At 38.5% G+C, this 15283-nt stretch overlaps 1 protein-coding gene across 2 annotated transcripts in view; it reads left to right on the top strand.

Moving 5' to 3' along the window:
* The window catches only part of LOC110959713 (astrotactin-2-like), a 286904-nt gene that overhangs the window by 169665 nt on the left and 101956 nt on the right, over positions 1-15283 (top strand). For both annotated transcript variants that reach the window (XM_051938273.1, XM_051938274.1), the window contains one exon: positions 370-520. In XM_051938273.1, the coding sequence (XP_051794233.1) occupies positions 370-520 (151 nt within the window). The remainder of the gene's footprint in view (positions 1-369; positions 521-15283) is intronic.

Below are 15283 nucleotides of genomic sequence, written 5' to 3'. Positions count from 1 at the left end.
ATCAGTGCTCATTCTATTATTATTTAGTCATTAAGGTGACTTTCATAACCTTTTAATGAAAAAAAAAAAACATGAGTTAAAAAAACATCACAAGTGGTCATTAATTGCAGGTGGAGAGATGAAAGCCATCGAAACAGCACAATTTTATCACGTTGTGTGCAAGCATGAATAGCTTTTTAATTGCAGCATACAGCGAGGTTATGAGAGGCTTCCTTCCAGGTGGTGGGGGATTATGTTCGGCTGCTGAAAAATTCACTCTCACTCGACATCACTTGGACAGGTGTGTCCTTATTTGTGCTAAGAAAGCACGTAAAGTACACGCAGAGATACTATTTTCTCGCTTTAATCTGCTCTTTTCTTCCATTCCAGAGAGGAGGCCATGATGTCGACATATTTCGAGACAGTGGAGGACCTGCTGGCTTCTTTCGGGCCTGTCCGTGACTGCTCCAAAGATAACGGTGGCTGCAAGAAGAATTTCAAGTGCGTGTCTGATCGACAGTTAGAATCATCCGGCTGCATGGTAAGCAGACGCCCATGTGCTGTTGTGGGGTTTTTTTTTCTTCAACTTGCTGCAGATGTGGTACACTCGACAAAATGCCCCTATCAAAACAAGAAAAAAGTTATTTCAAGGAACTTTTACCTTGAAATAATTGAAAAAATCTGCCAACAGAACAAGTGAAAAATGGCTTGGTAAGATTTCTTGAAATAAGATATGATATTTAGAATCTTGAGATCTGAAAATTAGCTGGGAAAACTTAGTTGAAGCGATATTTTACCAGGATTGTCAAGCCTTGGTGTCTTCAAATAAAGCAGATATGCTAAAAAAAAAGCAGTTTTGCACTCAAAATATATTTTCGCTTGCATGCTAATTTCATTTCCTCCTAATTTAAAATGTATTAACCCTCCTGTTGTCTTCATTTACAAGCACCAAAGAAATATTATTTCCTTGTCTGAAAAAAAATCCAAAAATTCAGCCAAAAAATTCCCCAAATAACTGAAAATTTGCAAAAACTTCAGGAAGAAAATTCTAATAATTTCTTACAAGTTTCCTTTAAAAGTTTTCATTTAAAAAAATCCCCCAAATTTGTCAAGAAAATTCTTGTAAATATTTTTAAAAAATGATTAAAAATCTTCCCAAAAAATCCTAAAAATATCTAAAATGATTACATACATATCAGTAAAACTTCTAATATTTTCTTATGAACATTTTTAACATTTCTTTTTTTATTCCAAAAAGTGTTCAAAGATTTCCCAAAAATGTTGAAAATGTGGACATCACAAGTGTCACTGTAAAAATTTGTTTTTTTTTTCCTCCACTTTTTTAAATTTTAAAATGGATCAGTTTGACCCGCAGGACGACACAAACTCAAAAGACTTATTTTGAGTTTTCTTGTAAAATTCAACTCAAAACAAGATCATTTTAAGATTGTTTGACTTAACAAGATATTTAAGATGCTTTGTCTTAAAACAAGTCTCTCCATTTTGCTAAAATGTCACTTGTTAAGTGAATTTATCTTAAATCAAGTGGGATGAGACATTTTGACTAAAAATATGACAAATAGACTTGGTAAGATCTTGAGTTTTTGCAGAGTACAAACATACTGTTCAACCAAAATTAAATCAAATTCAACTGTTAATGTAAGGCAATTGGGTTTATTTGAGTTTTTATTCAATAATTAGTTGTAATTATTCTGTGAGTGTAGTTCTCTGTGTGGCAGGTGTGCTTGCCAGCGATAGACATACTGCTAAACGGCCTGGTAGTTTCAACTTATCATCCAGACATGCTGTCAGCTGGACTGGCTTTGAGCTGTAGCTAACTGGCTAGCAGACAGTGTTGACAACAGATTTTTGTGGGACAGCAGACTTGTGCTACACTAGCAAATGCTGGATTCAAGGCTTTAGTCTGGCGAGGCACACAGGAGCCGCAGATTCGCTGTGCATGCAAACATCCAAGCTTGTCCATGCACTTTGCGCGCAACAGTTCCCATAGGTGCAAATGAAAGTGCCAGAATCGGGTGAGAGCAACAAACAATATCCACTTGTTAACATAAGAAATACAAAAAGGAAAAAAGAAAGAAAAAAAAAACTGTTCCAGTGTACAGTTCAGTATGCATTGAGTTGTTTAAATAATGACCAGTGTTGGTGCCAATCACTAGTTTTGGCAGGACTTTGCAGTGGCTAAAGGACTAATTAAGTATTGAAAGGATCCGTGGTGTAAGTTTTAAAATTTATTTACATAATCGCCTCTTTTTAATGTTTCCTTCCCAATAACGCGACTCATTAAATTTACATACCATCTGCTAGCTTGGCATTTGTGATATTTCCCAGCAATCAATAATGTTTTATGTGCTGCTTATAGCCATACTTAGTATGCCTTGGTGTTGGGCTCTTTGGAGTATTTTTGGACACTGAGGGGTCTGTAGATAACAGCAGTTGTGGCTCTCGCTATCGGAAGAGATACTGTATTCATCGTACACAGACTGAGCTGAATTGTGTGCTTTGATTTAGTCTAGGTATATGTAATGATATAAGCTTAACTCATTTCCCATTTGGAATTTTTGGAAAACAGAATTAGATTAATAGGAAGAGCATTTATCAGTTCGCTTTAAGGTCATTGGTGAAGCTGGTATTCTTGATATTACATGAATCAGAAGAAATAACCCCGTAGAGATAGTATTTAGTACTTTTTGGATACTACAAATAAGTATTTAGTTCATTCATGTCTCCCTTCTTGCTTCATAAACCTTAGTTTGATTGTAACACTGTAAACTGCAGTGCAAAAAAGGTTTTCTCCAGGCATATTTACAAGTACAGGGTGACTGGAAGCTTCCAATGCCAGGCTTTTGACAGCATGGGGTGGGCCTGCGTTGTAAAGTAATTAAATTGATGAGCCATCTCAATTGCTGGAGGACGGTTCGGTGAGTCATTAAGAGCTGGGATGGGGCTATAAATCGACAGGTCCTTTTGTTGTTTGTGTCGACCAAAGACAAACAGCGGTAGCAATTTTCTTGTTTTCCTTTTCCTCTTCCTCTTCCTCATCTTTCAACTAAAATAAAAATACGATTCTATCACAGCATCTCCTGTTTACGATATTCACACACACAACAAAAAACAACCTTTCCTGAATTTCCTACAACACTGATCACACAATCTCCTGTGATTTCGTCTGGCACTGATCACAAATGATGAATAACAAACAAATTTATTTGCGACAGTGTCATTAAGCCATAATTTACAGCGTGACTGACGGACTTATTGAGGCACTTTGTCGAATAAACTTAAAGCATATGCTGCTAATATTTTCATCAAGACACTTACAGTACTTTTTAATCACTTTCCCCCCCATATAAATCATTTTTCCATCCACTCTACAAACTCATTCCTTACAATTTACCTCCCGCTGTGTTGCCATGGCGATTAATCCCCATCAGTAAACCTGAGTTATTTTCCTCATCATTTATAAGAATCAAGGCTATTTCCTCTCTTGACATATTTAGTGGCTTAGTAGGTTGTAGGTTGGCAATTTCCTTAATTTGTCCCAAACATGCTAACAGTGCAATGTTTGTGGTGTTATCACACATGATATAAGGTGTCTGTGTGTGTTTGATGATATTCTGTTCAACTAACTGCAATATGGATAATAAAAACAAGCATAACCGGTGATGCTGCACCGTGACTTCCAACCAAAGCATCCACTTGATGTTTTTATTGTCGCATTAAATGGCTGCAAAGCCTTGTAAATTTTCCAATGCGGCATTACTTCTTTTTCTCACCCATGTTGTTAGATGCAACATTCCATTGCACCATAACGGCATTCATAGATTCAGGAATGTTTGATTCAAGGGAATTTAATATGTGTTTCCGCATGCTTTTACATCTTCCTATCTTAAGCCATTTTAGAGTAGCCTTGCATTTGTAAAACAGGTTTTGTTAAATTACATAAGATGCAAATTCGATCCTGTTAGCTACTTATATTCACGGTTTGTATATGTAATGAGAAACAGCCGATATCGATCGAATAATTTATACTTACATCCATATCAGTGGCCCCAGCCATGTTTTATGTATTTGCACTGCACTGGTAGCATTTGCATCCTATACAGAGGCGAAGAGTAAAATTGAACAGACAGTTTCTCATGCTAATCCCATGCCGTATTAATCCTTATTAGACCCAGAGGTGGGAAGTAGTGGATGGCAGAGAGAGTGTGCATAAAATATGAATGAGTACGTGCTAATAACCTCTTGGATTGTTTGTCAAACTTTATCTCATGTCAGGCTCCTGCATGCTGTGGCGTATTTTACCAACACATGTCTACTACACACAGACACACCACACTGTATTTCTTCTTCCATCAAAAATATGCAGGCGGAGACCATATAAAAGAGAAACCCGGAGTTGGCACAGTAACAAAAAGATGGGGAAAAGATAGAAGGAATGCATGCATGCCCTCTAGACCTCACACAAGGGGATAGCCAGCTTGGAGAGACTTAGCTTCACCTCGTACTTCCTTCCAGGAACTGGTAAGGAAATATTACTCTAAAATAATTCAGAACAGTCGCACGCCTCTGTGTGCTGCTGATTAATACGCGGACAAAGAGACTGACAAAGCCTTCTCGTCTTCAAAGATTAACTCACAGGAGGATCACAGACACAGTGGTATTATTCTCCTTTCTTACTCGTTTGGGCTGGTGTTATTTTAACCACCCTTGTCAGAGTGGGTGCTAACACAGAGCAGCGACAAGCCACACGGAGGGCTTAAAATCCATTATCAGAGTCAGTCCCTCAAGGCTGTCTTCCGCTCTTAAGACAGTTGAAATGCATTTGCAATGAAATTAAATTCAAGTCAGAGCCCGGTACTGAAGTTCTAGAGACACTGTTGTATTTTGCCTGCTTTTCCCCGTATTCTGGTTCTGCTGAGCCAGAGAGGATGTCAGTTGGTTCATTCTCCACGCAGGTTAGTGGTTTCAGACAGGTAATGTTTTTCTGTGCCAAGGTCTTCCTTTTTCATCACTTGGCTCATCAAATACCAGTTGGCTCTATTGCAAAGTTTAGTATAGTGTTATGCTGTTTATGTCACCGCCTGGACTGAGGATTCTATTATTACACTTTTTTTTCACACTGCGTGACGTGGATTGTTCCCCGCTGATTTTTTTATTTATGTATTGATTTGCTTTCAGTTGTCACTAAATTATTTAACTGAGAAGAGAGGACAGACGAAAGTTCAGTTTACTCAGTTGGCTGGTTAATCATTTATTTAAATAAGAGCTTACAGGTTCTCTGCACAAAGAGTTGAAATGAAAACATGTACAGTAAATGTACAGAAAAGCACACAATAGAGGAGCTTCACAATGAAAATAGCAAATACAAGTGTTAGTCAAAATGCCACAATTCTATATACTACTCATTCTCATTTGTAATCGACAGAATTATAATTTTTTCCACTATTTTTAACACTTAAAACGGCTGTATTAAAAAAAATGAACCATCTGCCACAACATTACTGGCATGTAACATTTAACAATGCAATCTTCTGCTGGCAAACTTTCAGCCATTCATATTAATGATACTTCGATAAACAGCAACAGCCTAAACATTGTTACAAACCAAGTAAGACAATGCCCCACACCACACTATATTCTCAAAAACTGCTTACAGAACAAGACAAAGAGCCCATAAACATCGACCTAGCCTCCAAAATCCCCAGATCCCAATCTGATAGAGCATAATATAGATGCAGTACAACTTGTTCTCATGCAGAATGTAGTAGAAAACTCTCCAGGTAAAGTCAAATGCTATGGATTGGGGAAACACAATGTCCATGTCAAGTAACCAAGCTGGAGGCAACTTAATTTTACTTTTTTTCCCTCTCCTACGTTGCACAAAGAGACAAAGACTCTCCATTGTTTAAATGCTATTTTTCATATAATGAAAAATGAGGAGAAATTGTATGCATTTACACGAATTCATACTGAATGTAAATGGTTGACCCTTTTCATTATGCTGCAACACAATAGCAGAAGTGTGGGGAACCTCATCGGCCAGATATGTGTTGCGTGAACAGCAACACTCCAACATTTACCCAGTGGTGTGGAATGAGCGGTCAGATTGTAGTTGAACCCCGTGGTCAGCGCACCCTATTCTGTGCTAGTGTATGACTGCACGACAAGTACCCTCCTGGGACTGTTTCAAGTTCAGAACTCTGTAAACAGGGTTTTTTTCTGGTAGTTTGCCATTTCTAAAGTTCAAGTTTGACAGTTGACGCATACAGCGCTTTCTGTGCTTTCAGGGAATGGTTTTTCTTTATGGCACGTTGTGGCACAGCTACAGTATCTGTCCTCTTAATGGAAATACTCAGAGACTGAGCAGATGGCAGGATATTAGCGGTATATCTTTCATCAGTTGATGTCCCTTTTGGGAGATCTTGGGTAAAGTTATTTGGATGCAGTGTTGGAAAAGACTTTTTTTTTTTTTAACTTCAAGCACCAATCTACACTTTAATTTTGGCCCGTCAAACTCCAGTTGTTTATGACAGTTTAGATAAGACAGATACTGTTGTCTCCAATCTCATTTTAAGTCACTTGTACACTGTCCCCAGAATGCAAGAGTTTATTAAAATGCGAGGCATTCCAAAAGTCAAGAATTAAATGATGAGTTGTCAGTGTGGAGCCAGATTTCTGCTCGGTCGCCTCTGGTTTGCATAAAGAGTCAGCAGGGAAGGAAAATGGCATCTCCACCCAAACAAAACATTCGTGCAAACCCTCATCCGCTAATCCCTCCACCCAGCATCCCCTGTATGTCCCCACACTTCCATACTTGTGACAACTGAGCATCATGACTAACCCTGCACTGCTGCACAGTGCAGCTCAGTTTACCTCATTACCATTGAATTTCAATGCTTTATAGTTTAAAGCAAATGCATTGTGATTATTATTTTTTTTCCATCCTTTCACTCCGACACTGTTGGGTAAATGCCGGATCAAGTGTGTCCTTTAGTGCACCACAGAGATTCACATAACACTGTTGCAGCCAAGGGTGGGAATTAGGATTTGTGTATAATGGAACTCAGTTCAAAGAAGCCTTTAAGAGGGAAATATTAGCAATTATTGCAGCACAACAGCAAAATAAAACATGTAGTAATATATCAATAAATACTTCTAACGTGCTTCGTCATTGATTGTCCAAAGTGTTGAGTTGGTTGAGAATACAGATCTGCTTTTGTTTTGTATTTTTTACACAATATGCTAACTACTTCATTTATTAATTAGTTGACAATCATTTCCCTCTGACTCGGTTACAAACCTTAAATAGATTTAATGTTGAGTCACACACAGTTCGTTTCCAACTAACAAGTCAGAAACCCCAAGACGGATTCCTGTTTCAATTTACCATCTATTTCCTAGTGATTTAAAAAAGTCATTGTGGATTTAAAATGCAAATAGTAAGTGTGTTTATATCACCATGGAAATATCAAGAGGTGCGGAAAATATTTATTTCTGATAAGTTATAATTAATTGTTGTCTTCTACTGCTTGTTTGAGCAACAACCTTCAGTGATGACTCAAAGGTAGTGCATTTATACATCTGCCTTAAAGGCTTATCTCGGAAAATCCACCACTTTTATTCACTGTGTCAACGTGTTAACTTTAAGACTCGTGAAATTAAATGTGCAGCAGCGGTTATGTTTTTCTATAATTGCCATCCTGACACAGCCACACATAAATCATTGTTATTAAAGCATGTCCGTGTTGTCTTAATCATCAAAGGAAGCAAATAACAGCAGCTCTTGAATGCCGTTGGCGATCAAGCTGAGCAGAGGGAAGCAGAGTCTGATGGAGACGGAGAACAAAGCTGCCGTTCAGTCTCGTAGTCATCTGTTGTAGGGCCGCCATTAAAGAAAGGTGGGGAAGAAATAGAGACGGCGTATCTTTTCAATACTGCCAATCTTCATAACGTAGAATAGACGCGTCCTGATGAGCTGAGTACACACATTAGGATTTTCATTCTGTCGACATGTGGAGAGGAGTGCTGAAGACTCGATCATTCTGTTAGGGAGTAGGAGCTTTTTTTGTGTGTGTTTCAATTGTGTGTACAGTGTGTCAGATATGTCAACATTAGTAAACCATTTACACAACAACATGTATCTTAAGTGAGTTTATTTTGGCTTTTGTACAACACCGTTCCTGCTATCTAAGAAATAACTGTGTATTTTCTTGCCAAGGATTAGGGATGAATTCACATAAATATGAGGATAAACAGCTGAGATGAAACGCGCTGTGTCTCACTCAGTGTGTTTACGCGGACATGAGTATCCTTCTTACGATCGGGCTTTTGAAGTACCCCGTTTTTGTGTTTTGTATGCACGTTAAAACACCATATTCCAATTGCAGAAACCTCGATAAACTCTTCTCCTGGTTGTGAGAAAGAAGAGTATGCTCAGACAGAGACTGGGTCATGCTGCATGCTTCCATGTTGTGCAAATCCTGCTGACTAGATGTGCAGGTGAAGCTTCAGTAAAGTGACATAGAAACAGAGGTGTTCAGTGACTGTCTCCGTTTTGGAGCAATGGAGCATTTGTTTTTTGTTTTTTTTTCCTTTTGGCAATGAAGAATGACTTATATAAAGCTACCTGTTAAATTACAGTAGATGGCACTGAAATTGAAATTTACTGAGAGGTTATATAATGTTAGTTTCCCAAATGTCAGATTTTGTCGGTGATTTCAAAACTGATGGTTTATCTTTACAGACATCACGGACACCTGTGCAAATATCACACAGTAATCAGGAACAGTTATGCTGATATTTGTGCATACAGGGATATGCATAATCAAATGTCTCTGTGTCGCATGTAAATCTCATGTGATCAAAACTGGGATAAATCTCCCAACTGGGATATCCAAACGCACACACTGAGGAATTGCATCTTGCTAGTGTTTTTTTGCTCTTGGAGCAATAAAACCGTTGTGCCTAATTTAACACATTTGAGCAGCGGTGGAACTGCAGGGCATGCATCACTGCCACCTCTAAACCAGATTAGGCTGTCAAATATGCTTTTAGAGTATTTGATTTTTTCCCCCTCTGCTTGTCATTGTGATTTAGAGCTGTGCTTTTTCAGAAACTTTTCTTGTTTTCGTGAAAGACTCTGCATACATTTTGCTTAAGAAGATATTGTTTCCTTATTATCCTCAAGTCTTCACTCTTCACAGCACTTCTCCTAACCCTGTTGTACTGTAATTTGGAATGGCCGCAATGGGAAGGCTAAATGCACTAAATGTTCACACTTTTTCCTCCTCTTTTCTGAAATGTGCGATGGCCACTAAGTACGAACATCTAGCAATTTAATTTTGACAAGATCATTAAGAAATAGAGTTCTCGATAGATTCTACTCAGTTCCTGATTAAAGCTGAAGGCACTAATGGGTGATTAGGAAAATGAATAGCGTTCACTGCAAATGTGTGGATGTTAATTTGGAGGCGTGATCTATGTGCAGTATGTAATGTGTAGGGAGATGTATGTGCAGCTTTATTTCAAGCTCTCTTACTTTTTTCATTTTTTCTTTTTATTTCCTCGGCCCTGCTTACCTTGTACTTTTAATCCCATAGTATGCTCAGGAGTGAAATTCCATCACTCCGGTTCCTAATGGTGTCATGAAATTCTCATTTGTAATAGCCCCCAGAGGATGGATACATATGCAACCCTTTGTGTTTTATGTTGCTGTCATGGGCCAGAAGTAAGGAACAGGGCAGATATGCACTGTAAAAAGGAAGGAAAAAGAAGTTTATATCCATCACTTCTAGCGCTATTTGGAGCTACTAATTGCAAATGTGTGAGCGTATACCATACAAACACCTACAAACTGGTACTTAATGTGACATTTTACTGCTTCTTTTGGATATTCAATGTATTAAATAATGCTTTAATTGCTAAATCGACAAATTGTAATGTTTTCATTGCTCTTGTAATCAATGTTCAGCTGCCACTACTATGGGGTAATCATAGTAAAAACATCAAAGTCCAGATATTTTCTATTAAGATAACCACTGTAAGTGCAGCAGATCTCTTGGCCATTGTGCTGCCGCCATAGAACCACCACAGAAGAACCGACTGAAATTCATTTATATGAAATACAGATTCCCCCCCCCTCAGCCTTTGTGTCTTTGGAGAGTTGTCCGAGCAGAAAGAGCAAGTAGCTCGTGGGCTGCGCTAATGGCTAACCTTAAGAACTTCCATTCAGCCGCGGAGTGCTGCATGACAATTCTGAATTGCAGAAGACTATTCCCTCAGCTCTGCCTTGGTGTGATGAATAGCTCCAATCTGTGCTCTCCTGAGGAAGTTAACGTTACATACGCAAGATACAGTAAATGGATGTGAGACTGGAGAGCTTTTCCACAGAACGCTGAATATGAGGGACTTTGTCTAGAATGCACATCTATTCAATTTATATTGTACATTTCTCTATTTTTTTCTTGCTCCCAGGAGATCCAGACTGCTATCATCAGTGTGTTTTGTAAGTCTCTCCAGCACAGAGCGAGAGCTGATGTACCCGTATGTCAGCATTAATTGATGCCCTTTGTGTGGAAACAGTGTTTATTCCATCCTCACACAGAGATCTTAATTAGATAACAGAGTCTTCCCCCTTATGAGAAGGCTAAATATGATTTTAAAAATCCCATAATTAGAAGCAAAGAACCCCTTGATTACTGTTGAGTCTCTACGGGTGGCTGATGATAATGTTGGATGGCGAATTGTGCTGCTGGTCATCAAACAACCTTTGAGCAAAACTGAAGGCTTAGCATACAAACCAGCACTCTGCCGACCTCTCACCCCTGCCTTGACTAAGCTCAGTATTACGAGTCGGTTATTTCCATAATTGCTTCGGCAATTGTCGGTGTATAAAATAGAGATGGGAAAACACATCCTTGAGGCAGAAATTACATGCAGAAAAGAAATAAAAGCCTGACATGAGTTTGAGGGTCTCTTAAATGTTGAAACACATCATTTTGTAAGCTTAAGGTGGCATCCTCCACTCACCTACCTGTTCTCTCTACAGATTACTCCCATGTCTGTATTAATATCTTGTGCTTAAACATTTTGTGTAAAAGCCTTGGCTGTTACTCTGGGGGCATCCAAGACTTTAGAGGTTTTACGCTTAGCAACGATGTTCTTTCCAAACAGTGACTGGAGACATTTTATTGCTGATAAGAATGTAAAAGACACAGTTGTTAAGCATCCAGTTACATACAGTCGTGAACAGTTGATGCATACACTTCTAAAGACCATACACATCATGACAGTGTTGAGTTCTCAATGACTCCTGCAACTTAGAATGTTCTGGCATGGAATCATTGAAACATGTGCATCTTTGTCACAAAAAACCATCAACTATTTTGGTTCTTTCATACATTTATTATGGGTTTTGTGGAAATATGACAAAATCTATTAAAAAAAATACATACAGCAACTTGAATTATCAGCTTTGGTGATGTAAGAAGGCTCTGTTGATTCAATTTTATCAGTGGCGTGGCCTCTTAACTTCTCGTAAGTGACTATAATTGACAGCCGGTGACTCTGCTATCCAGTTTAAATAGGGCTCATTTGATACACTCATTAGACTTGGTCTCAGACACTACAGTGGGAAAGTCTGAGGAGCTCGGCAAAGATCTGAAAATGCAAATCACTGACTCAAACAAGGCAGAACAGTCACTTGGAGGCATTTCAAAGCAGCTGCACAAGTATTAAGTGCATTTTACAGTTGTGTTACTGCCCTTTCTCCAGAAAAGACTTAAACCCTGTCAAGAACCTGTGGACTATGCCGGAGAAACAAGTGTGTCAGAAATACAAGCAGAAACTTGCCAGAAGCTTGTAGACAGCTGTCAAAAGTGTATAGTTCAGGTGAAAATATCACATTTAACTGAACATTAGCTTTGCTGTATGTATATTTTTTACCCAGAAGATTTTGTCACAGAAGACCTGTGATAAATCTATGTTAGAACCAAAATGCAAGATTTTGTAATGAAGATGAATGTGTTTCAGTGATTTTGTTATTGAAAATTCAGAGATATAGGAGTCACTGGATACTCAAGACTGCCTCAATATACTGTAATATAGTCTTACAAACGTATTCACAACTGTCTGTTACCTTAAAATTTAGCTTCCAGAATTTTTTTTACAGTATTTAAAAACCATCACAAAATGCATATTTTCCCCTTTAAATTCTTAATGAAACAGCCTCATTGTTTCTGTTCTAATTAGTAGCTAGCTAGCATTACTATTCCAATCATCTTGGACTCACTAGTGAGTTTCGTGCTTTTCATTTTTCACGTTGTTAAGCTACACTCCAAAATTTTCTTTGTATCTCACCTCAGCCTATTTTTTTCTGACTGTATTTGCCTCCCAATGTCCTCTATTAAAGGGCTCTCTTTTACTGACCATGTGAGGAATGCAATTGCTTTTGTGACTAATGCTGAAGGATTTTTTTTTTTTTTTTAAATGTGTTCATTTTTAATCTATTTCAGAACAAGTTGTATTTGTCTGGGTCTGTTGTTAGAAGTGGATGTGAACACTGGCCGCTGTCTATGGGTCAGGATACTGCTGAAGGCCAAGAAAAACACTGTTCACACAGGTCTTTGTGTTTTTCACCTTTTGGCGCAAAAGGAAGACAACATTGCCATTTTATAGTTCAACTGTAAACCATCCATTTCTAGAATTTTCTATGACATTTCATGTACGAACAAAAAGAAATCAATAGCTTTAATTCAAAAGGCCCAGATCTGCTGGATTTGGTGAGATGTGCTGCAGATGTTGGCAATATTTAAGTACAAAGCCAGCAGCACATAGCTTTACACTGATTGTCTGGACCGAGGTGATAAACAACTGTGGGAGAGAAAAGGGATAAAGGTTCACATGCCTTTCACAACTCTGCATCCTGGAGGCAGAAATCTTCACATAAAGTTATAATCCGGAACAACAATGCGCCACCACCTTTGTGTGTTTTTTTTCTCCTCATGCCTGATGACCCAATTCCTGTAAACAGGGCCGCCTCTGGGTATGAGTCGCTGCCCGTGTCGGTCAATCAGGTTTCAGAAACAGCAACACATACGCTTCCCTGTAACTTATATACAACTTTATCTGGATGCATGTCAATACTGACAGCAGTGGAAGCTCTTTACATGCTACCACCGTTCTATTTGTGTCTCCTAATTCAAATATTCCCCTGGGAAGTGATAGTAACAAGCTGGTTCAAGTGTTTGAACTTTGGTAAACGGTTCGCATTTAAAAAAAAAAAAATTATTTATTATTTATTTAGCAGAAACACACCAAAAGCAACAGACAACATTCTTGCTGTATGTCATTACACGCCCACAACCAGTCCCACGCAGACACACAGAACCTGAGGAATCACAGATGAGTCAGGCTGGCCGTCAGTGGAAGTGGTGCTCGAGAAACTGAAATAATTCCATGCGAGTCTCCACGTAGTCTTCATTTTGTATCGACAGAAGCGTTCTATCAGTATTCGCTAAGGCTAAATAGCAACGCTCACCGCTCTAAGAAAAGTATCGTTTGTTATGAAGCAAACACATTTTTCAGCATGTGGGTCATGTCTGGGAGTCTAAGTTGATTGTTGGGTTCTAGCCACAGCAGCCAGGTCCTGCCAGATATCCAAATACGTCTGCAATGGGTATTAATAGCATGAGTCACTGCATGTACATTCATCTTTATGTACCACTCATGTGAGGGGTAAATGCTTTTGTCGTACTCCAGCGTCTAATGTCACACTCTGTAGGATGCAAGATGCTATAATGACAGTCACAGCAAAGATACATTACGAACTTGTGAAACTCTGATCTTGCTGTGGGAAGAAATTTACATAAAATGCAGAGGCTTCTCGTTTCTGTTTCTCCGAACACAAAATGAAGTTTTCTTTCATTTTTCTTTTGCAGTGTTTTCACTCAGGAGGAAATGGAATCTCCGATTAGTGCACTATATTGCAGCTGTGCAGGGTGTCGCTTTCCTGGCGTAGTTTTTTTTCTTTTTTTATTAATATTTTGCTGACAGTCTGCCAGGCTGTCTGGTGCGTTATCACATAAGACGGCCAAGTGGAGAACAAAAGGTGGTGAAAACAAGACAATTCAAAACATACATATTCTTACGCTATTATCTGATGAAGCAGGAAGTGTGACACATTGCTCCTGGCAGTGTAAATAAAAGATCCTTGATTTTGTTTTCATCGACTGTGCGTCTTAGAAACTTGTTCCAGTTTTATTGAATAAGAAATTTTACCCCAATATAGAGCAATAAGCTGTTTTTATTTTCCTTATTTTGTGTGTTTTTGCTCAATACTGCAATTGTCACAAGGGTTTCCTATCAGCATTGTGCTTTGCCTCCAACACACAAGCTGAGCCAGCAGAAAAGTGCAACCCCTTTGTTTTGCTTGTGCAATAATCTCTTGTTTACATCCGAGATGGATAATGCAATCCAAATCATGACAGTAGGCTATTAAGTTATTAATTATAAGTAAAATTGCATTTTTAATTGAGTCCTGCTTTGTAGAACGCTTCTGCTGTTGTAGCATTCATGCTTGATTACTGTAGTAGTGCTTATGCTGGAGGAAATATAATTAATTAAAAATGCACTTCATAAATTAAATGCTGTACTGTAAATTAGCCATTCTAAAGTCAGGATATTGGAGCCATTGTTCTCCTTCAGATTTCTGTCCAGAGTCTCTACACTTAGGAAAATGTAATTTGTTGAGTTGCTGGTTCCTGAACTTGGACTGAAACTCTTAAACAAAAAGTGTTCACCTTTGATAAAATTGTAATACGTGTCCGAGCGTTTTGATGGACTTTATGCCTTTCAAAGATTATAAATATGATATACTTGTGCATCTCGATGTCCCTATGCTTAGAGGAGCTACCACTGCTCATTTACTACACTTAAGGTAATGGAATTAACTCTTCTGAATAGACAGTTCCCCACACACAAACATTCCTTTTCATTGCTTACACTTGTTGTTGGCCTTGGGAGGGACTAGATGCTCATGTCTTCTCCGATAAACATGAAATCCCCTGGTATTCTTTTCCACTTGTCAGCGTGCAGCTTCACCAGGAGAGCAGAACACATGTGGAGGATTGTTTGTTGCATGGTAAAAAAATAAATAAAAAAACAACCCAGATCTCTGTGTCAGCTGGCTTTAAACGCAAGCGGTGCGATGATTTGTGATGATGATTCTAAGCGGGCATTTGACAGGACAGTCACATAAAGTCCTCCACGTTTTTTTGCATTGTAT

The sequence above is a fragment of the Acanthochromis polyacanthus genome, chromosome 18 (genome assembly GCF_021347895.1).
Source record: "Acanthochromis polyacanthus isolate Apoly-LR-REF ecotype Palm Island chromosome 18, KAUST_Apoly_ChrSc, whole genome shotgun sequence".
Taxonomy (NCBI): domain Eukaryota; kingdom Metazoa; phylum Chordata; class Actinopteri; family Pomacentridae; genus Acanthochromis; species Acanthochromis polyacanthus.
The sequence above is the reverse complement of the archived record's forward strand: the minus strand, read 5'-3'. Positions and strand labels throughout refer to the sequence as shown.